Source organism: Adelges cooleyi, unplaced genomic scaffold (assembly GCF_023614345.1).
Source record: "Adelges cooleyi isolate 19-005CV unplaced genomic scaffold, UGA_ACOO_1.1 ACOO_flye_CR_arks_rails_tigmint_CR_PRNA_108, whole genome shotgun sequence".
NCBI classification, from domain to species: domain Eukaryota; kingdom Metazoa; phylum Arthropoda; class Insecta; order Hemiptera; family Adelgidae; genus Adelges; species Adelges cooleyi.
The window spans coordinates 12740133-12763569 of record NW_026095761.1 but is presented as its reverse complement, the minus strand read 5'-3'; the positions used below and the strand labels follow the sequence as shown (position 1 = coordinate 12763569).

At 30.1% G+C, this 23437-nt stretch overlaps 3 protein-coding genes across 4 annotated transcripts; 2 read left to right on the top strand and 1 right to left on the bottom strand.

Annotated features, from left to right (window-relative positions):
* The first annotated feature begins 45 nt into the window (after positions 1 to 45).
* On the top strand, positions 46 to 2583 carry LOC126847437 (MOB kinase activator-like 4). Its single transcript, XM_050587655.1, has 5 exons — positions 46 to 308; positions 608 to 771; positions 836 to 1045; positions 1897 to 2008; positions 2157 to 2583. The coding sequence occupies exons 1-5, from the start codon at positions 246 to 248 to the stop codon at positions 2304 to 2306; spliced, it is 699 nt and encodes a 232-aa protein (XP_050443612.1). The 5' UTR covers positions 46 to 245; the 3' UTR covers positions 2307 to 2583.
* LOC126847438 (ribonuclease P protein subunit p25) lies at positions 1693 to 21560 on the bottom strand. 2 transcript variants are annotated; one of them, XM_050587657.1, is made up of 5 exons: positions 21388 to 21560; positions 14312 to 14391; positions 4133 to 4409; positions 2614 to 2733; positions 1693 to 2404 (listed from the first exon to the last, which is right to left on the bottom strand). In XM_050587657.1, coding segments are annotated over exons 2-5 (510 nt in total). In that variant the 5' UTR covers positions 14313 to 14391; positions 21388 to 21560; the 3' UTR covers positions 1693 to 2292. The 2 variants fall into 2 exon arrangements, with proteins under 2 accessions (XP_050443614.1, XP_050443613.1); XM_050587656.1 differs by having other exon boundaries at positions 1699 to 2404; positions 14316 to 14391; positions 21388 to 21558.
* Positions 10202 to 20325, top strand: LOC126847434 (aromatic-L-amino-acid decarboxylase). Its single transcript, XM_050587649.1, has 12 exons — positions 10202 to 10266; positions 13202 to 13432; positions 14471 to 14584; positions 15192 to 15383; positions 15604 to 15840; positions 16571 to 16965; positions 17046 to 17187; positions 17257 to 17428; positions 17962 to 18038; positions 18816 to 19039; positions 19146 to 19226; positions 19307 to 20325. The coding sequence occupies exons 2-12, from the start codon at positions 13232 to 13234 to the stop codon at positions 19476 to 19478; spliced, it is 2007 nt and encodes a 668-aa protein (XP_050443606.1). The 5' UTR covers positions 10202 to 10266; positions 13202 to 13231; the 3' UTR covers positions 19479 to 20325.
* Positions 21561 to 23437: the final 1877 nt, after the last annotated feature.

The following is a 23437-nucleotide window of genomic DNA, read 5'->3' as shown; positions in this document are numbered from 1 at the left end:
AAATTTATGAACTTTGGTGTATTGTTGATAACGAGTAGTGATAACGTATATTGATCGGTATTTCGTTGACAGCGACGCTGAGATCTGAGTTGTCGTTGAGGAGTGGAAAGTCGGATTATGTTATGGAAGACAAGGCAATACGTTTTTAAACAATAATCGCTGTAAGATTATTATTTCCGAATTCGAGTGGTACACGTCGACGTTGGCAGAAGAAACACAATCTTCGAGTTGTTAAAACACTAAAAATGAAGATGGCCGAACCAGTTAAAAAACTATTAAAACGCAATAAACCGGGCACAAAAGCCAAAGTGAGTCGGATATTTAATTAGCACCGCGCACTGGGTAGAAACCTTATTAAAAGTGGCCAAAAGCGTAATTGCTCAAAGCATTTTTTAAATTATATATTTTAGTTAAGCGCAAGCGTGAACGTTTGTTTATAAACAATTAGAATTTTTGGTCGCTTCCTTTGTCTAAAGAACACTGTTGAAAAATGTTCTTTATATTTAATAAAAAGAGAAAAATCAGAACTCTAGTTAATATGATTATCTTTGTTTAAATCGTAAACACTAAATACGTCACTGGTATTAAAATAATTATATCATTTTAGTTGTTCCGGAAATGGCCGGACGAGCCATTCGAAGAAATGGAAAGTACACTAGCCGTTCAAGAGTTCATACAACAACAGATCCGCAAAGATCCGAGCAACATAGATCTGATTTTGACTCCACCAGATTCGCAAGAAGAAGGCGTCTGGAAATACGAACACCTTCGGTAAGACGTCTGGATATTTGACTGTGGCATCAAAGCTTGTATTGTTATTGTTATTGTTTTGTAGGCAATTTTGTATGGAACTAAACGGATTGGCGGTCGAGTTACAAAATGAATGTCTGCCGGACACATGCAGCCAAATGACATCCACCGAACAATGGATTTTCTTATGTGCGGCCCACAAAACACCAAAAGAATGCCCGGCAATCGATTACACTCGACACACTCTCGACGGAGCAGCTTGTCTATTAAATAGTAACAAATATTTTCCCAGCAGGTTAGTATACATTATACAACAGTTATTACATACAGCCTGTATCTGAGAATAGTTGAATTTAAATTTAGACTTATCAAATTAATATAATAACTATATCTTGATAACCAGCTCATGATAGGGTGTTTTCAGTTGTTTAAAAAGTTACTCGTTTAGTCCAGATAAAAAAAGAATAGTTAAATTTATCATAAAACCGTTTTAGTGAATCAGTCCTTAAAAACAAAAACTTTTTATTTAAAACTCTATTTCATGTATAATTATTGATTTTTTTTCTTCACATGATCAATTTTAACACCAAATGCATATGATTTGGGTTTAAAAAACCTTGAAAAAACATAAAAAAATTAATTAGAGCGTGATATTTATGTCTAAAATACTATTAAGAAAAATTGTCAAAATTGACAAAAAAATTGCATTATTAAAATAAATCTTAATTTTAGACTTTTTATGGAAAATAACATTTCTTACATCAATTAAAGCCGTACGAAAATATGTATGTAAAACAAAAACAAATAAAAACGACATCGTTTTGAGTATCGAAAATATTAGTAAATTACAGTCTTGTAATAAATATGTATTATTTACATTATTGTTTGTAGTAAAAGTGTAAATGTATATAAAAAAAAAAATCACATACAGCAAATTATTTATTATATATAAATAGTTTACAACAGAAAAATTGTCCCAATTTTTCATCCTATTTTTTCTTATAGAATAGGTAAAATAAAAGAAACTTATACTACGACATATTTGTTTTTTTTCAATCTTATCAACTATAATGTGTTTTTTTTTTGAATCAACAAGAATTTAAATTTATCTTAATAACTAAATATATATATATTTTTTAAATGTAGGGTTAACATAAAAGAATCGTCGGTGGCAAAACTAGGATCCGTATGCCGCCGCGTGTACAGAATATTCTCGCACGCGTTCTACCACCATCAAGACGTTTACAACAAATTTGAGGTAAAGAATTAAAAAAAAAAAACAATAAAAATGTTATTATTATTGAAAGTATACATACATAAGAATACTTAATAGATAAATGCTAATCTAATATATAACAACAATTATTAATATTGTTATCTATTTTAAAATATATACAACGTTACAGAGTGAGACGTATTTGTGCCAGCGGTTCACCAAGTTTGTCATCAAGTACAATTTGATGGCCAAAGAAAATTTAATCGTACCCATGCCCGAAGCGGTTATGCAAGGTGGTCGAACTGAAGAGGACGGAACGACGTCGATCAAAGAGCCTTGATTCTGCTCTCCTTCGTGCCACGATATTCGCTCTTGTCGTAAGTCTTACGCGAAAGTGGCCTGTTGACGTGATCGGTTATCTTGTCGGCTCCTTGATACCTAAATAATTTTACAATAACAATAAAATATAATAAGTTAATATTTGATGTGAGATCACGAGATTTTGCGCGAAAGTCAAACAAATATATTTAATTATTAGAATACCCCATTTTATGTTTATATAAATCATTTTTTTTTTTTTGTATTACCACACCCAATAAAAAAAAATAAAAAACAACTATATGAGTTTATTATTGTACTATATTTACCCGGGTAATTCTGGATGAAGATGGTTTTTTGACAATAGGATGTGTATGGAAGGTAATCGGCGGGTTGTGATGCTTTGAGTGACTTCGCCGTTAACGATCTCGTCTTTGATCATTCTCACGCTGTAATCAAAATTGTTGCATCATTTAATCATACCAAAAGGGTTTTACATAATATGTTACGCAAAAACCATTAATACTAATATTATTATATTAGTAATAATATTATTATTACTAATTTGTAAATTGATCGAGAATAATCAATGATTTGAGAGTCGAGCATAATTTCTAGTAACATTTTTTTGCCAATCGATCAGGGTATTTAGAGCATAGTTAATAAAAAAGAACTACATCAATATTAATAGAAAAAAAAAAAACTGCAGATTGTCTTGGGTAAACAAACAACGTGTACCGGGGTTCAATTATCACCCTATTACATAAATTGTTTCATTAAATACAATAATATGTTTATTTTATGGAAATATTAAAATTCAACGAAAATCGCAACAGGTAACAATGTAAAAATTAATAAAAATTGTTGTGTTTAGAGTTATTAAATAAAGTGACCAAATGATATGATCAAAGTGTGACCTCTTACATTTTTTTTTGTAAATACAATAGTTTTTTTTTTTTATAACTATAATATGAATTATAAACTTGTTTTGTTTATGAAACTATTGGTTTTTTATTAAATATTAGTAATGTCAACTCTAAAGATAAAACTATAAAACCATCTCTCAAAAAGTAAGGCGTTGATATATATATATATATATATATATATATTATACAAATTGATACTAATTGCCGGTATATTGTCTTGAATCGGAGGAATGTATTAACCAAAAACATTTTTTTTTTTATGCCTGGATTAATTTTGTGTATTGAATTTAGGGTTGAAACACACGAAGTTCTTAACTTAAAGCATTTTGCGTTCATCTTACATTTTGTGAATAACAGAAAATTAATTATATTTTTTGTTAAATTTTAAACTTTTTCTTAATAGGTTCATACATTCTTCTCATCTTTAGTTGACATAGTTACTCAGTTAACTCAACGAAGAAGGTTATCTTAATAACAAAAAATATGTATATTTTCATTGGATTTCTCAAGATAACTATTAACTAATAATTTTGATTTAAGTGCGTTTCCTCAAATTTAATACCCAATAGCAGAAAATCTTATTGAAAAATTACCAAATATATAAACATTTTTAAGTTCTATAGTATTGTAATTAAAGCTCAGTGTTTGGGGTATATTATTTTTTTTTTTCGAGATGGGGTTGCTAGATTTTGCAGAGACTTATGCTTCTCGGTCCTCCTTCTAATTGAGCCTTTATAATATTATACTGTAATAAATGATTTTGAATTTAATAGTTTTTAAATTTAACCGATTTGCATAATATATGGGCTAAATATATTTTTAAAAAAAATGTTTGTGACAAATACGCGACTGACCACTTATCAAAGTGGTCGGATTTCAAACAAATGACTAAGAGTGATTCCACTTCCGATTAGGTACATACTTTCTGTATCCAATACCGGTAACTTGTCTTAATTCGGGCATTTGACGTTTCATGATTTCTGCACAAGTGACGGCTTTGTTGACGGACGGACCGCTGGCACTACACACTAAATGGTCAGAGTGTTCGAAACTTTTTAAAGCAAATCCGAGCATGTTACGGATCTTGGAATGGTTGTTGACTTGCAAATGAACAAAGTTGTCCGGTAGATTGTCAATGGTAATCATTGCTCGTGTCCAACGCTCCTCTTGGTATACACATTTCGGTTTGGAATGTTCCACTGAAAACATCATTAAGGTTATCTTAATAATGTAAAATTATTAAGTTATTTATACATAATATATATTAAAGTTAATAAAACTGAATAATTTTAAAAAGTATATCTTCTAAGGCATTGACTGGGGGGGGGGGGAAGTAATGCCCCACCAGGATGGTTGTTCTCCCCGGGTTTCTATGGATGCACGTGCATTAACCGAGTCAACTGTTAACCAATAAACAAAATACGACTTATCGAAACCAATAAATGTATTAATAATAAATAATTGTAGCCTTTGTATAGTTTTGAAATAAAATAATTGGTCGAATAATCGTTTACAATATAATTAATATGTAATAATAAACATTGAGCGGACAAATTAGCGGCAACACAGGTAATCTGGCGGCCAGCAATTATAATAGTCTATTTTTAAATAATATTAACATTAGGTCTTAAGTAAGTCGTTACTTGTTTTGGCGGCGTGTGCGTGGTGTGGGCAGCGGCTCGTCAACAAAACGCATTGAAGTCAACAAAAATACATATTTTTATTACCCACGTCACGCTAAGCGGTCAAGTACTTTATTTAAAGGCAATAATTGAAAGCGGTCTGGTTTTGTTTTTGTTTTTACTAGACCAAAGAGCCTGACGAACGAACCCCTCTGTTGACTGTTAAATGTTAATAGTATTAACAGTGAACATAAGGTCTGAATATTAGACTTAAGGATCTAAATCTGTTGTCAAATTTAAATAGGGAAACACCAAAAAATAAAAGGGGAAAATTACGCTTTGACCGTAGTAAATTTCCATATCACTATGACGTGTGAGTGAATCAACAGTCGACGGGTATCTAAACAATATTTGTATAATGATGTTGATTTTCCTACTGTTAACAGCGGCATCATAATATTAATAGACCAGACGAGATCCACCTTGACCGTATATCCACCCTAAAACTCAAAAGTAATACAATTTTAAGCGCATTACAGATTTTACAATGCTTTATCTTGTAAACTTATCAATGCCCTTTTTTCAAGCGCAACTTTAGGACTTGAAAGCTGAAAAGTAGATAAAAGGTAGATTTTAACAAAAAAAAAGTCAACAATTTTTTTTTTGTTATGAAAAACCCGACTTTGACAATCTCTTACTGCGCTGCTAAAGACAGGTAAATTATTAAACGAGGGACAGTCATTCTCAAGTTTATCGGAACTCTCTTGTTCAATGAACCAGGTTATGTTCAACAAATGATAAACATATACCGTTGGTTGGCTGGAGCATTTAAAATATATTAACAATTCAAACGACAATAATGCAATTGCACAGTAGTAGAGCTCCGCTAGCTAGCGTGGACGAGACAATCTTTAGCTGTTCATAGAAGTGTGAAAACGAATCAATAGTCTGAGGGATGTCGCCTCCGGTGCAGGTTATTGGGCCACGCGAATTATTATTTATATATCGAATAAAATGAAGAACATTCCAGCACAATCGTTGCACATTTCTGACATTCCATCCGTCTTCCGACTCGACAAATACCGATTTTAATGCCAGTTTTTCGCTGCTATATGTGTACGAAGAACTTCGAGCCGCCACATGTTGATAATTAATTCTTTATCGTTTTTTTTTCTATCTTATTTTATTCGTACCGCAGTAATAATTATTCGGCATTGTTTTCGACGTCTCATTTTCATTTTGTAATCATTTCCAAGACGTTGTCGCCGTCCCTATATAGCTTAACGACCCTTAAACGTCCCTTGAACCGCGGCGGCGTCGAGTACGGTTATATTTATATATAATGATGTACTATATGCATATGATATGACAAATTATTTGATAAAAATTCCTTCACGAACTGCCCGACAGACCTTGGCCTGTATATTATTATGTGTGTATGCGTTATGAATTCTAGCGTGTTCGAAGATTCCACCAGTTAACCCTTCAATGGCCGACTTTTCAGTTTTATAAAATAGAATTGTTTTTAAATAGATTCATTCATCGAGGAAGTAAAAAAGTGAATATTGTCTAAAAAAAATATACATTTTTATTACATGTGATAAATAGCAATATCTTTAATAACTATAGGGCGCCAACTAAATTATAGGTTTGATTTTTCTTAACACAACGTCTCTGTCTGGGAAACAGTGTTTTTCTATTATCAGTAAAAACGTATTTAATTAACTATAAATATGTACATATTTCCAAAAATTTAGGAACGGATCTAAAAATTTCAAATGAGGACCGTTTCGATAAAAATTAGTAATAAAAAAAAGTTACCTTCTCATCTTAACAGTTTCTTTTGGGATACCATATAAGTTGTACCCATTTTTATTTTTTAATCGAAAGGAACTATATTAGTTATAACATAACTAATGAACATAAAATAATGTTTAAGTATCGAGTTATATTATATTCACAACCGTTTGTAAAAACAACGTGGCAATGAGGGGGGGGGGGCTAAAGCTAAATATATTTTGTTATCTTAATATTACAGTAATCTAAAATCGAAACAAACATACCATCTTTGACTTTGTAATAATATTCCTAGAGACTAGTTTGGAAATCGGTAGAAAAAATCGTTTAACAAATCCAAATTTAAAAATTAAAACTATTTTTAGAATTTCTTTTTATCAATTCACCAAACGTTGAATATCCTTAACATCATAAATTACTAGTTTTTACAAATTTAGAAGTTATTTACAAAAACATAAAAAATCAAACAGTATGTACATCATGTATGTTTTTGTTTGCACAATTTTGATATACATAAATAAATCTGATGAATATGATAAATAAATCTGATGCATTTGATTAGAGTCGGCCCTTCCGCCTTACTTAGTGTATTTTAAATTAAATTAATGATACTGTACATAACATGTTTGGTGACTGAACGTGTCCGGAGTTAAAATGGAATTATACTAAATGAACACATTTTGCATGATATTTATTTACCTATAAGACGTGCAAATTCAATTTAAAGACCACACTACGATCTAATATAGAAACTGTTTGCTTAGCGCTTAATTATGTCGAACCCCTTTTAGTTCAAAAGTCAATATAATACAATACGATTACCATTGATCATACAATTATAAATTGATGATAAGGTTTGTATTTGTAAAAGCCAGCCAGCACTGGTTTAATCAATTTTCGGTTTAATTCAACTCATCTTATACTTAGACAATGCGTTTGACGCATGTTGGTGGTTTCCTATAGTATGGGGATTTCAATATAATAGTAGTGGCATTTTTACACGCCTCCAAACTTATCTCCATCGACACACACTCAAAAGAACCTGACTAAAATATTCCAAACAAAAATATATAAATATTTTTCAACTCAAAATTACAGCGCGCTAAAACTTTATTAAAAATAGACGAATTAGTTGCAGATTTGTATGGAATATTTATTAGACAAACGTTCAATGAATTAATCAACAAAAATATCAAAAACCCTCTCCCGTAGGAGGAAATCTTTCCTTTACAGGTGTAGCCTTAAGGATATCTATCTAGAGTGGTACTATCACATCTACAATTTTCTCAAAAATCTATGGTCAATTTTTTTTTATTAAAGAGAAGCCCTCCCAAAATTAGGCAAAAATTACACTTTATGCATAGTAAAAATTCTAGGTTGTTATGTGAGAATGAATCAATAGTTCACAGGTATCCGAATTTGTTTTTCTATTTTGGGCAACAACGACAAAAAAATAATCTAAGATGAACCGTATGCTATCACAATTTCGTCACAGCAAAAGCATTTTTTACTACCAAAATACTTGAAAATAATACCTGAAGCTCATGCAAATTAATCTGAAAATAAATTGATACGGTCGAAATTATTAAAACTACTTTTTTCTTAAATATTGCCTATGTAAAACTCCTTAAAAACCGCACGCTTGGAATCCCAAAGACCTAGAAATGTGTCGTTCGTTATAAAAGTGAATTATCTCCTTGTGATTAAATTATGAAATAACAAGCTTTTTGCAAACTAATGTATAATACAAGTATTCATTCAGTGTGTTCTATTTTTTAAATTTACTTCTGCATTTATTGGAGTTACTTATCTTTTATAATGAAAGATACGACTAAATGTGACTCCATTAAAAAAAAATGTGTATATTTAAAAAATGTGGAGTTACACCACTTTAAAATAAACGACCCAAATTTAGAAGCATGGTAATGTTATTAGGCTTTCTTATAAATAAATCAATCTAGTAAACGAACAATTTATGAGAAATGTAAATTATATGTCACTATTTTATCATACTTGTCATACTTTTTATGCATTTATGTAATAACTCTAAAATTTAGTTATTGATTAAAAAAGTCACTATAGAAAAATTTTTTTCTTAGTTAGAGGAAAGAAAACTTATTTCGGAATATAGCGTTTTTTAATAGCATACAAAATAGATAATTTTGAGACTAATTGCGGTTATTTTTCAAGGATTTAGAAAAGTTTTTATTATCAAAAGTTAAATAAAAAATTGGTTTTTTTTTCAAACAAAATCTGATCACGATAATAATGTATACTGTTTTGATCAAAATGTTGAGCAAAAGTTACTGAACACGTCTAGCCCCTTTTCGTTACAACATACCGATGTGTATATTATTATTAATAATTTATGAATTCTATAATAATATACAGCCGTCAATAAGTCATTCAATGAACAGTTCCAAGATAGTTTCCAAAGGGGCTTACGGGCCTCTTCTTACGCTGGTTTTCACAGTGAATTAACTCTGATAAACTTCACCATTATTACTTATATTGTATCCGCGTATTTCAAAGAAATAAAGGCTGCCTTCCTCCACCCGACCGTGGAGATGATAGATGAGAACTTCATACGAAACCATATCACTCTGCCGGACTTTAATGACTAAACAGCTACTTTATTTATTTATTTTTTTGCGAGGCGATAGATATTTCAACCCTAGGTTTTCTGTTAATTTTTACAACTCACATACAAAACGCTTTAAAATTGCATGATTTTTAAATGCCGAAAACTAATTCGACTAATAATGAAAATACTATAAAGTCAGCACAGTAGGGTCGGGGCAACTCCTCAAACAAGCTCAAAAATTGCAAACTAAATGTCAAAAAATGGAAATATCACTGATATTAAGTTAGAAGAGAGAAGAAGTAAAATTGTAAAAACTTCAAATATTGTACATACCTATCTCTAAACTGTAATTTGTAATTATTAGTATGAAGAAAAAGTGCTAAATTTTGAACTTAAATAACTTTATAAGTCAGTTAAGAAAATTATTCTTAGTAATATAAGTTACAGTTTAAAAATCTTAATGTGTATAGGGTTTTAACACATAAGAGAAGAGGTTATAGTTTTAAAAAATATATCAAAATTGAGCGAACTATTAACTATAAAAGAATAATTTCTAATAGTCTAATATCTTATCTGAGCTATTGACTGGGTCATAGCTAACCAATCACCCTGTATACAGGTTATGATTCATTAAAGACTAGACACTCATTTTCTTTTAAAATAAATGCAATTTTATACTTTTTATTTTTAGAAACTGTTGAGGTTCATTAACAATATTAGACATTACTCAACGTATTCATTTTTTCCCCAGCTTAAACGGTTCACATGGGGTGGCGTTATAGTTTTAAAAAATATATCAAAGGGACCGATTTAAAAACAAATATCTATATATACATATTATAATACCATAATATTGTTATGATATTATTAAGAAACGCTGACAGATCATATGTACCTATACACCCCGTATACGTCTCGCCGCAAAACTTAACGCTTGTCGCCACTGGATTCGCATCAGTGGAGTTCGGCAGCCCTTCGCAAAGTGCAAGTCACAACTGCACTGTCTCTTAACCGAATTGGACGCGTCAAACCGTTTTCTCATTACACCGAAAAGTAAGTACAAGGATTCGTTATACAAGAATAATGTTTTTACAGTTTGCGCTTTTATATTTTTAGCCAAGAATAAAAGTTTATTGTATTTTTCTTATTTCCAGAAATAGAATACCATAAGTAAATCGATTAAAAAAATACATACAAATATCTTAATAACTTAAAAATGTTATACGGACCTTTTTTTTTTTACGAACCGTTAAAATCGTTTTTGACTTTTGAAGAAGCCTTTTGAATGAAAACCATATGAGGTAAAACGATTCTATTTTTGAGATTTGTTAAGAAAATGATTTTCGCGTTGACACTCATTTTTTTATAAGGCGTGGACCGTCGTAAAATATAAGCAACAGATATTTGTACGTAAAAATCGAAAAAATACTTAGCTAATTATAACAAGAATTGTATTCAAGGGGCTTTTTAACTGAAAACTGTTTTTCAAATTATCCGTCTTACAAATTATTTTTTTCATATTAGCCTCGGTCATGTAGATTGTGAACTTCTTTAATTTTTTCGTTGAATAAACATAGTTTAAAATTCAAATAATATTATACACGCGATTGCAAATTAATTAATTTAAGTATGAAATAATAACAATTAGCATGTGGGACAATTGGGGATAATCGAATTGGACAAATGTTTTTTGTGTTTCATTTAATTTTATAATATTATTAAAAAAAATTAGTCAGTTAAATTTAAATAACTTTAAATTTATTTTAATGATTGCGTTTACTTTTGGCTTGTTTTCAAAGTAGTTTAATTAATTGCTTGATTATACTTGAATTATTAAAAAAAAAAAGAAATCACAATGGCATTTACTTTGTGTGTTTTCAAACTTGTATAGAAGTTCCGCCCGTTTTAAATATATTAAAATTTGATCGAAAACAACTTATAAAGAATCATTAATAAAATGCATTAAGCAGTAACTTAACTACTTAAATTACTTAGTTTAATATACTAATTAAAGGCGATTCAAAATCCATCAGTGATTTAAGAACGTTGTCCTTTGAATATTTAAATATTTTGTTCTTAAGGTATCAAAAAATTATTTATTCCAGTTAAATGATATATTTTTCTATGTTTGAATCGCCTTTTTCACATCAAAATAAAAATAAAATTTTCACCGAGTTTATTGAACTTCCGGAACAATCTTACATAAAAGTTCCGGAAATGGTAACTCGGAAAATTGTTTTCTTCTTTTAATAAGTGCAAAACGATTTAACCAATAAAAATAAACATATTATCATACTGGTATAAATATTTTTTTTGGTCCACGAGCAAGTGTATATATCTTGGCCAGAACGCGTTCGATGATTGGAGTTACATGTTTAAATGCTTGATTGCTTTAAATAAAACCGTTAATAATCATTTTTTGTCATATAGCCTTTAACGTGTATAATTAACAGATACATTTTTATATGGAGGCAAAATCCTACAATCGTTAGATTTAGTTATTTAATATCTCCTCATAATTTTTGCTCATATTTGGATTGTGCTATAGGTTCACATGAGTACCAAAATTTAACTCATTATGAACCTAAGACATTTGAATTGTTTGCAAAAAATTCCTTAGATAATAGAAATGTTGTACTATATACTTAAAACACAATATTACATAGTACATTCTATTACCTATGGTAAAAAACTAATAAGTCACCACAAACGCATAAAAAAAAAACATTTTGTTAAATCACTATAATAATTTATTTTAAATTTCGGATGTCATTATAAAATAATAAATAAACATACCTATTACTTCTTTTATGTTAAACAACTTTTTAGTAATTAAATACAGTGTTAAATGATTTTTAAAGGTTACTATTAACTTTAAACCTGCAATTAAACAAGACAATTTTTTTTATGAGAATAATAAATGGTCGAGTTTTAGTTCATTTAAGTTTAAGTAACACTCAAACAAAAGTTCGTAACGTACCATAATTTTTTTTTTTTTAAATGGATTCTTTAATTTTTTTTATAAAAAAGAAAATCATATACTAAATGGTCTAATTTATTAATTATATACTTTTTTCCAACATCCGAAGTAGATTTTATTATATTTTGTTGTTATTTCATCATGTACGTTTATTTTATACGTTTAGGTAAAAGAAGTAAAAAAAAATGCCATTGAATTTTATATTTACCAGCAGTCTGGTTTCTTTTTAATTTTTTAGACCAAAAAGCTTGAAAAATGTCGACTACTTAGGTCGTATTTTGATCATATAAAGACAAACGAGTTCTTAAGCTGCTTTACTAGGTTAAGTTGACACAGGTTTTTTCAGTTTTTCATATAAAATATATAAGATAACATAAATAAGTTATAATAAGTAGGTAGTACGTCTACATTAATTTAATATAAATAAGTGAATAATATTTTATTCAAATTCTATCGGCTATAAATGTGCTGAACTAGTTTCTTTGATTACTACAAACTTTCGACAAACAGATTTAAATATTTTAACAAAACTTTGCACCGAGTCTGGGAAAACGTATTTTAGAATACCGTACGGGGTAGTTGTGGGGGGGGGGGAGCATTCACGAGGAGACATCTATTAGGTGTTAACAGCGTGCAAATCGAAAAATATTCTGATGGTGGATTTAATTAAAAACGCACCCTTCAATTTTCCGCGGAAAAATACCTCTTGGAGGAAAATTGGAGAAACTCGGATGAATAAGAAGGCGGGAAAAATATTCTGTAGTTGACTTGGAGTGGTCGCTGCCAATCCGAATATTTTGATTCTTATGCGTATGACAACCCACGGTATTATTATACCTTAGGTCTTGGGTTGAGGATGGGGAGGGGGAGGGAAATAAATTAGCCGACCATTCTATACTCGAGGTCTGGCTTTTTTTCCCCGCACGAATATATTATAAAATAAAACAGCTTCGTCTCCCTACACCCCACCCACGTCCGTTAATAATTGGTTTTTATTTTACAATTAAGGTGAAAACCCGGTGATTTTTTTTCCCTGAAATGGACACGGAAGAGTTTCGTAAGTACGGCAAAGAGATGGTGGACTATATATGCGAGTATTTGGAGACGATAAAGGACAGACGAGTGACGCCCACGGTCAGCCCGGGTTGGTTGAAAACAAAAATTCCACTCGAAGCGCCCGTACAGCCAGAGTCGTTCAAAGACATAATGGACGACGTGGAAAGAGTCATTATGCCGGGGGTGAGCAATATAATAATAATGTATAATATAATATCATAAGAAACTTAAAATATATTGCAATAACACCGAAACATTATTAAACGTAGGTATTTTAACACCAAAGCGCGTTAAAAATAGTTTCATACACGGCCGTTGCGTTAAACTAAATGCAAACAAAAAGAGCTGGGAATGCTGAAATCTGTTTTTAAAAAAAATAAGGGTTTGACAAATAAGAAATGGGGTTATATTTTTAAAAATATTGGTCGAACTACTTACTATATAAGGATGTATATATATATATATAATTTTAAAAAGTCTGATTTCTTCTAAGACATTGACTAGGTTAACAGTATTAACCTATCATCCTGTATTTATAGGTTTCTTTTTATGACTGTAATATTAATTGTTTTTTAACTTTTTAATTTATGAAAATATTGGTTATTTGTTAAACGTACATCAATAAATAGCAAACTAAACATAAAACTATAAACCATCTCTCATTAAGCGAGGCTTTGCTTAGTTTGTATCAACTAAAAAAGCAGGCCTCCTGCTGGTTTTTACAGACTTAGAATAAAAAATTATAATTTACCTATCTTTTTTCACACAAAAAGCTTTTTTTACATTTAATTTTTTGTTACAGATAAATACGAAAAGATTTGACGGAGATATAGAAATATATATATATATTTTTTTTTTTGGAGGAAGGGGGAGCAAAGCTCATTTTTTTACTAGTTTTAAATTAAAATGTGTATGTATGTATGTATGTGTAAAAAAAATGTTCTATATCTACAAGTTTCACTGTATTATAATTATAATTTACACGAAAAATAACGGAATACGAATTATTTTATTGAGTCAATGTTGAAAATAACGATAATAGACAATATTGATAAATATTACTCACTTATATGGAAAACGCAGTTACATTTAATCACAATCAACGTCGATCCTTTGCAATGATAAATTTTCAATTATAGAATCTGAAAAAATACAAACAAATACAAATAATTAATATTATAATACAATATTAGCTATAGAAGTAAATTTTATGTTTTACAGGTAACTCATTGGCAACACCCGAGGTTTCACGCTTATTTTCCATCGGGCAATTCCTTTCCGTCTATCTTGGCCGATATGCTAACGAATTCTATCGCGTGCATAGGATTTTCGTGGGTAAGGAATTTTGATAATATTATAATATTATTACAACTGACCTTTTATATCACATACATACATGGGTCATTTCACCGAAAGTGCTACATGTGTATGCGTGGCAAATCATGAGTCATTATTTTTGGAATATTTCATAAGTGTCCATTTAAGGTGTATTCAGGTCAGCAAAACGGGTCAATTAGAATCGTTAGCTATGCTTTGATAATAAAGATGAAAAAAATAATTAATAGCCACTTCCTCACACCTCTGGCTAGTCCCGAATGGTTCAATCAACGGTAAACTATAAGGATCACAATTAAAGTGTATACATCATTGACACCTCACGCTTCTGTCTAGTTTTGAACTAGTTTTGAACGGGCCACCTCACAAACAAAACCATCACTGCGTCCATGGGAATTTTCACACCCCTGAAATTGGGCTTATGGGTTTATTGGGTAAATGACAAACAAAAATGTTACTACGACGACCTTTTTTTGACTTTGACCTTTAAAATGATAGAAAATAGGATTTTTTTTTTGTAAAATTTTAATCTTGAAATTGAACACTTTTCGCGAAATGACCTTGTAAATAACTCGAGTAAGCAAATGACCGATTTTAATCCGTTAAGGCCGCAAGTCCTTCGTGCACAGAACTAGAAACTATAGTTTTGGATTGGCTCGGCAAGGCTATCGGTTTGCCAGAAGAGTTTTTGATGTTCCCGGGCGAAACAACCAAATCCGTGCTGGACAATGCAATGCGTAACAACTGCGAAAGCGAGCCTGAAATGGTGCCCGACGGCAAAGGCGGAGGAGTGATCCAAGTAAACAATATAGACCGACTTGATGGCATAGTGCACAGATGCGTTTTTAACCATTTTACAGGATTTAACTTCTGGCAATTAACAGTAAAACTATTTGGTTCAGTCTTTCGATATGCGTGCACAATGTGTACTATGCTATAAGATATCCAAGTGCACTATGCTATCGAAATATCACACCACTGTTAATACAATATAATAATACTATTCATCATTGCTGCAGGGCTCGGCGAGTGAATGCATTTTCGTTTGCATGTTGGCCGCCCGAGCGCAAGCCATCAAGAGGTTGCGAAAAATATACCCATTCGTCGAAGAAGGAGTTTTGCTATCCAAACTGATGGCTTACTGTTCAAAGGAGGCGCATTCGTGTGTAGAAAAAGGCGCCATGATGGCATTTGTTAAGCTCCGTATTCTCGAAACCGATGAAAACAATAGTTTGAGGGGGGCTACATTGAGTCAAGTAAGTATGTTACCATAATCATGAGCTCCGTATTCGTTACCTCCATTTGATACCTAACTATTGTAGGGTTGTCCTAGGTAAAAACAGTTAATCGTAACCTTATACCTAAGACTACTTCTTTTTACATTCGTTGTAAATTGCCTCTTTCAATGCTTCATTGCCTTTTCCGATCTCTGCCAGAGTCACTGCTATGTTCACATTTTTCTTCTCTTTCACCTTCCCCCAAACTATTAAGGGACGGCCAACATTGTCCTAAACCTTTCCTCGACACAATCTTCCACATTATCTTTGCATACACCAGCAGTCCTCTTATCATTCTCAATCGCATCCAACCACCTTATTTAAGGTCTTCCTCTTGCCCTCTTTTCGCCTACGTCTATTTTCATTAACATTCTTACTGCTTTTGATTTTTTTCTCCTTATAACATGACTAAACCATGTAATGTTACCATGTAGCCTATGCTACCTTTTATGTAACCGTTCCTTATCCTATCTTGCCTAGCCATTCCACTCACTTAAGCATTCTTATCTCCGTTACACTTCTGAGTTCTATTTTCCTACCTACTGTCCAACACTGCAAACCATACAACGTAGTCGGTCTCCCACACTGGAGTAGAACCTACCTTTAAGAACACTTGACGTTTTTCTCCACTTGATCTAACCGCACTGAATCCTATGTTTCACATCTAAGTTCACATTACATACTCATTACTATGACGCATATTTCGCAGGTGATGGAACAAGACGGAGCCATGGGTCTGATACCGTTTTTTGTATCTACCACACTGGGAACGACTTCTTGCTGTTCGTTTGACAATATCGCGGAAATCAGTCAAGTGTGCCAGCAGTTCGACACCGTCTGGATGCACGTGGATGCGGCGTACGCGGGAAGCGCTTTTATCTGTCCGGAATTCCGCTACCTGATGAACGGCATACAGAACGCAGACTCTTTTAACCTCAACACCAACAAATGGATGTTGACCAACTTCGACTGTTCGTGTCTCTGGGTCAAAGACCGGTATAAACTAACGTGTGCATTGGTGGTGGATCCGTTGTATTTACAACACGGCTACGCCGGTACCATCGACTACAGACATTGGGGAGTGCCGTTGAGCAGACGGTTCAGGTATGTCGAAATCGCGTTATAATCGAATTCAGGAAACCGTGTGACGAATATTGTTTATTTCTCCCATTGCCACGTTATAGATCTCTAAAGCTCTGGTTTGTTTTGCGGACGTACGGTATTACGGGCATTCAACAGTACATCCGCCGGCACTGTCAGCTGGCAAAGCGATTCGAAGCACTAGTCAGAAGCGACAGCAAATACGAAATTTCCAACGACGTTAAGGTAACAGTCGATCTGGAAACCAGAAATAAGACCGTGCAACTTTTACTATTTGATTTATTTTTTTAACAGATGGGCTTAGTTTGTTTTCGCCTGAAAAACGATCCGTGCAACAAACTAAACAAAAAGCTCTTAGAAACCATTAATGAATCGGGAACGCTTCACATGGTGCCGGCTTTAGTGCGCGACAAGTACGTCATCAGGTTTTGTGTAGTGTCGGAGTATGCTACGGAAGACGATATCGGTAACTTTTTATTTAACTAAATCCACAATAAATTGTAGTACCTACTGATCATATACTTCCAATAAATAAAAAAGAAATAAGTAGAATAGGTAAAAACGTTAGGCATTTTATATAAATCGAATGGTCGTTTTTTTTAAAATATAATTATGGTTTTTTTAATGTAAAATAATCTAAATAATATTGTAACTGGAAATGACTACATTTTATATTAATAAATCAACAAAAATCAACTTAAAATAATAACCACCACGTATCTATAAAATGAAGTATAATAGGCCAACTTCATTTTTTGTAATTTTTACCTAATGAGCTTTTAAAGTTATTATTTTCCATTAAGTTCCGTGTTGAATTTTTTATATAACTTTTTCAACTTTTACAAAATCTATATTTTTTGTACAATAAAAAAATATGTTTTAATTTACACGTTTAGATGTCTCATTTTTAATTTTAGACCCAAAATATATTTATATGTACAAATATAATATATAAATAATCAACGAGTATCTTTATCCTCGCAACAAAATGTGTTATAGATACTGCTTGGAAAATTATAAGGGAAACCGTCGACACAACTCTGTACAATGAACTTCCTGACAATGAGAAACGTGAAGTAAGAATTTATGTAAAATTATATGTGTTATATATTTTATATATTTATTGTATTTCTAGTACAAACTACAAACAACGACGAAAGCTCGTCTATCAATACATGTAAACACAAAAATAGTAATTAGATAAATTGAAGAGTGAAAGTGTCAAACGTTCCAAGTGTCAAAGTATAAAAATTCAACTTTATAACTTGATTTGTATTTTATTCATTACCGGAAATACTTTAACATATTTTTGAGTTTTAAATATGATTGTTTTTTTTATAAATAACTATTCTTTACTTGAAAAATTTACAAAATTGTTTTCGGTAATGAATAAAATACAAATCAAATTTTAAAGTACAATTTTTATACTTTGGCACTTGGAACGTTTGACACTTACACTCTTTAATTATAATGATTAGGTATTTGTACTCCTAAATTTCTCACCCTAAACAGAAAATTTTTAAGTATTTTAGGCTTTAATAACAGATTTACAAATATTAGAGAATAAAACGCAATGAAAATCTTATGACATTTTAAAACATCGCCGCAAATTGGACTTTTCTAAAAACATAAGACGTTAAATTAACTTCTATCAGATTACCATCTTAAATTTTCATCTAAAAATTAATGTTAACACCCAACACTACAATAAACTGTATTAAGCGGTATATTGACAGTAAAGAAATTAGGAATATTGTATTTGCATCATATATATATATTAATTAGTGGCTACTGCAGTGTTCATATTGTAATGATAATAATATTTTAAATAATTTTACATTATGCTTAATAAGGAACAAGTAGATGAAGTATTTGAGTTGACCGATCGTAAGAAAAAAGATGATTTGGCTTATAGAAGATCGTTCTTTGTTCGCATGGTTAGCGATCCAAAGATATACAACCCAAAAATTGCTAGATCATCTCCAGGATCACGACGACCAACACATTTAAGTTCTATGGACGACGAAACATTGTCGATAACCCCTTGTGATGGAGACGATACAATAACGCAACCGCCGTAATTATAACCTAATTTTGAAAATGAATAACAATAATTTACCTATGTTTTAATATAATAAAATAAATAATAAATATATATATATATATATATTTTTTTTTTATAGCGGTTCATGGATAAGTTGGCCGTTAGCGTTTCTTTTTCAAAATGTATTTGACGATAAAGAAGGAAACGACGTGCCCATTAGGTAAATTTAATATTTATATAATTATGTGATTATTAAAAAAAAAATGTACACTAATAAATTGATTAAATTTATCGATAAAGGTTTAGACATATGGCAACGAAAATGCATTTCAAATCTAAAAGTAAATCGTCATCGCCCGAACATTTGAGTGCAGAAAGCAATAACAGTTCCCGTCGCACTTCTCCGATGCTTCCAAAAAAATTGAGTTTTGGTAACACAGACGACAGGGATTCAAACAAACAACAAGAATAACGATACCATACGTGATGCAGTTTTCTTAGCTCTTTTGTTAATTCCCATAAATTATTAATTATTTTTTCTTTTTCTTAATACAAATTTATCATAACGCATAAAAATGTAGGTATTTAATAATTTGATTAAATATTATGTACTGCGTATAAGAGAAGACGACGACACGGACATTCTAGGCGTTTATGAGATATCGGTCAATCTAGTCAAAAAAAGTTCTCCCTTAAATCCGTTTTGAATTTTTATTATTAAATCTTTCTCCGTAGGATAGCTTAGTACTCTCTTAAAAAATTATTTTTAGAATTGAGTCAGCCATTTTAAATATTACATGAAATATTGTACAGTTTAAAAATATTTATTAACATTTTCAATTAAATAACTAAAAAGTTTTCCTTTTACGTTATAGATTGTCGAAAAAATTTAGGAAATAGTTATTAGTATTATTATTATAGATATTTAAGTATTATAGTATGGCTAAAAGCAATTTGTTTTGATTAATAATGTGTATAGCTGACGACTGTAATTTAAATCCCAGTGTGCACAAAGCTCCGGTGCCAAGTTATAATACGAAATACTACTTTTCATAAGTAAATAGAAATAAATAATATGTCCTAAAAAATGTATGGAAAATTATCGCTTTTAAACACTATTTCCAGATGTTATCCATGAATGAATTTAAATATTAGATAGACCCGTTTGTGCAGACCGGGAATCTAGTATTAATAATTAATATAGGTATTATACATACTGTATCTTTAAAATATTTAAAAAAAAAATGAATTTCCTTCAATGGTTACAATAGTCTAATTATTATATATTTTGTGGCTATTTTTATTAGTTTTTACTATTAACTCCCCGTGTATGTTATTATTTATTTATTGTTATTTTAACCTCATTTAATGAAAAATTCTGTTATTTCCCCAATAACTTTTATGAAAGCTATTAAAAATGAATCAAGAAAATGTTAGAAAAATTGTTTCATCTCTTTATCGCAATACCTTCTAAGCATACCTATCTATATTACACATAGTATAATAATATTACTTTCTAAAAAATGAACAAAATAATTGCTGTAATAAATCATAAATCACAATATTATGTTGCCTTTGTGATTTCATTGCTGGTTCTGTGTACATAATAAATATCAATTTAAATAATGTTTATAATATTATACTAGCCTCAGCATATTTTACAATCGTTTTCAAACTGTTTTCATTATTGTCGGATTTTTTTTGTAGATGTTATATTGCAGTATATTATATTATGGTTAATAACATATTGTTAATCAGTTACTAGCTAATTTAAAGTGTTTTCATACATTCCAATGAAAAAATCTAAGTAGCAAATAAACTTAAAATTAAATAAATTTTAAAGTTTTTAAAAAATGACAACACACAATTTTACAATGAATGAGATAAGAAAATATGTTATTTTGTAGATAACATGTAGAATTATACAGCATTTGATGATATGGAAAAAAGCAAATTTAGCTGGCCGATCCCATTTGTACCGGATAAGGCTAAGAAAATCAGTCAAATGGCTCAGTTCATAATGAACGATCTATTCTATATAATATTATAGAAATCAGTGTCACCATTAATTAATGTTAACTGATAACTATTTTGAATAGAACAAAATGTATCGGTGTTCTCCAATAGTATAATGATGGAATCCTTCGATAAACGTTTATTAATTCATCTCGCCTTTAACTCACTGCGGTCTGCAACTTGGGTCAATGATGGTTGTTATTATATTCATATTATATACATGTTTACTCTATAATGATCATAGACACTGCAGATAAAATAATTTCCGATAGTAAGTGGTTTCTACCTCTTAGGTTGTTTGATAATTTCAATATAATTTATATTATGTTACTTTATATATTAATAAATAAAACATGACGACTTACTTGAATCGAATAACTAATGAACGAATAAGATTTAAATAATGACACTGTACTCAGTACTTATAAATTCAACTTGTGTACTTAATACTTATAAGTTATAGATAACATTAAACGAAATTGTGAATAAAAATGTATGCGGTTTAACAAAATTTCAAAATTTGCCAATAACACCACCATAATATTGGACTCATGACATAACCTCACTTTCTCAGATATCCTTATCACTTATCAATGATGATAACGTGTACGGCCTTTGGAGATATTTTAAAGGTTAGGAATTTAATTAATAATGTAATACACACCGCCGAATGCTATTTAAAATCATTGAAAATTTTGTACATTATGTCACATTGAAATACTACTTTTTGCACTATTTCTCAGTGTTCTTAGTTATTATAACTATATTTTGTTCTTAGCTTTATATTTGTCGCTGTATTAAATAGAAAGTTTTAAAAATATCTGACAAAAATGTTTTTTTTTGGATTTATTAAACACAAATAAATATCAGTACTTGCTACTTCTAAATCGAAATTTTAATAGAGAAGTAATTGGTAGCTATTACAAATAAAAAACTTTTAATTTTAATGGTTAATTTGTGAGGAATTTTTTATCAAAAAATTGCTTCAACAACTTTTTAAAATATTAAATTTACTTATTTTATTCATACACAACGTAAAATAATTACTTATAAGATATTTACAATGCAATTCTTAAGCACTTCAATTTAGTTGGCAATAATTATAAATGATAACACATTAACTCTATAAAATATTCATTAATTAGATACACTTGCCGAAAATATATATTATACATAGATAAATGTGAATTAACAACTTACAATTAAGATATACTAGGTATTCCGTATTAACAATTTACATACATTGTTTCATTAATACAGGTTGATTATTTAAAAAAAATTCTTAAACCATTTTTTGTATTAATATTTATAATAAAAAAATCAAAATATCTATTTTTATTGTACAGTGTAGATTTTTTTCGTGGAACTAATGAAGTAAAACCAAATACATATAATTACAAAGAAACATTTTTTTACCAACTTTATTTTGGCGCGCATTTGCACTAAAAGCAACATTTTTTTTTTTTAAATGGAAATCTCCTTTTTTGACACTGGATGTGGAAAGGCATATTATTTTTAAACAACTTTTCCCAAACAATTATTTTCTTACTTAAAAATTGACTGAATTAAAAAGAGTTTAAAATTAAAAACGGAAGGAAGGGTACAGTGTAGTATTATTTTTATCTGCGCGCATTATACAACCGCAGTTCACCACCCATTCTATATTTTAAACTCTAATAACTTTAAAATCAATGATTCAAAACTGATTATTGACTAGTCTGAATTTTCAGCTAACTATCCGTCAAACAAAATACTTAAATGTATACATTAGGTAACATTTCAGTAAATCATAAAAAATTGAGGTGTTACATGTAATTCTGAACACCCCATTTGTAACATATAGAAAATAATAATAATATATTATACTATTTATGATACATAAAAAACCTGAAATAAGGCTATCCAATTTAACGTATTTAAGATGATGATATTTTCTTAAAAATAATATGTACAGCTTGAGCCTTGAAAGGTTTTTTCTGTACTTAAGCCACTCCATATTATTTAATATTTTACCGTAGACACCAATAGAGCGCGCATCTGTAATATTTAGAAAAATGAGAATGAATTAAATAAAAAAAATGTTTTATTGAGATCTGAATGTATATATTTCAGTGATCTTTTCATATTATTTTATAAATATAATTAAACAACAAAAATTAGTTTTATAGTATAAATATATTATTTTTTAATTTAGTTTGGATAGGTAAGTTTGTTGAAGACAATTGTAAATATTTATTTTAATTTTTTTATACAAAAATAAAACAAAGATTGGTAAGTATACTACTAAATAAAGTTTAACAAACATAGTATACGCCATGAAAACAAAGTCGTCAGAAATTATAGTTAAAAAAAAAACAAAATTTTCATTAAATTTTTAATATAGCACGCTGCAATATATTATGTGCACATTTTTAA

Coding starts and splice junctions, on each gene's coding strand:
- LOC126847437 (XM_050587655.1), top strand. CDS start 246: ATGAAGATGGCCGAACCAGTTAAAAAACTATTAAAACGCAATAAACCG. Junction 772..835: donor TGGAAATACGAACACCTTCG/GTAAGACGTCTG, acceptor ATTGTTTTGTAG/GCAATTTTGTATGGAACTAA. Junction 1,046..1,896: donor AACAAATATTTTCCCAGCAG/GTTAGTATACAT, acceptor TTTTAAATGTAG/GGTTAACATAAAAGAATCGT.
- LOC126847434 (XM_050587649.1), top strand. CDS start 13,232: ATGGACACGGAAGAGTTTCGTAAGTACGGCAAAGAGATGGTGGACTAT. Junction 17,188..17,256: donor AAATTTCCAACGACGTTAAG/GTAACAGTCGAT, acceptor TTTTTTTAACAG/ATGGGCTTAGTTTGTTTTCG. Junction 19,227..19,306: donor GGAAACGACGTGCCCATTAG/GTAAATTTAATA, acceptor TTATCGATAAAG/GTTTAGACATATGGCAACGA.
- LOC126847438 (XM_050587657.1), bottom strand. Junction 2,734..4,132: donor ACCGGTATTGGATACAGAAA/GTATGTACCTAA, acceptor TTTTGATTACAG/CGTGAGAATGATCAAAGACG. Junction 2,405..2,613: donor CTTCATCCAGAATTACCCGG/GTAAATATAGTA, acceptor AAAATTATTTAG/GTATCAAGGAGCCGACAAGA.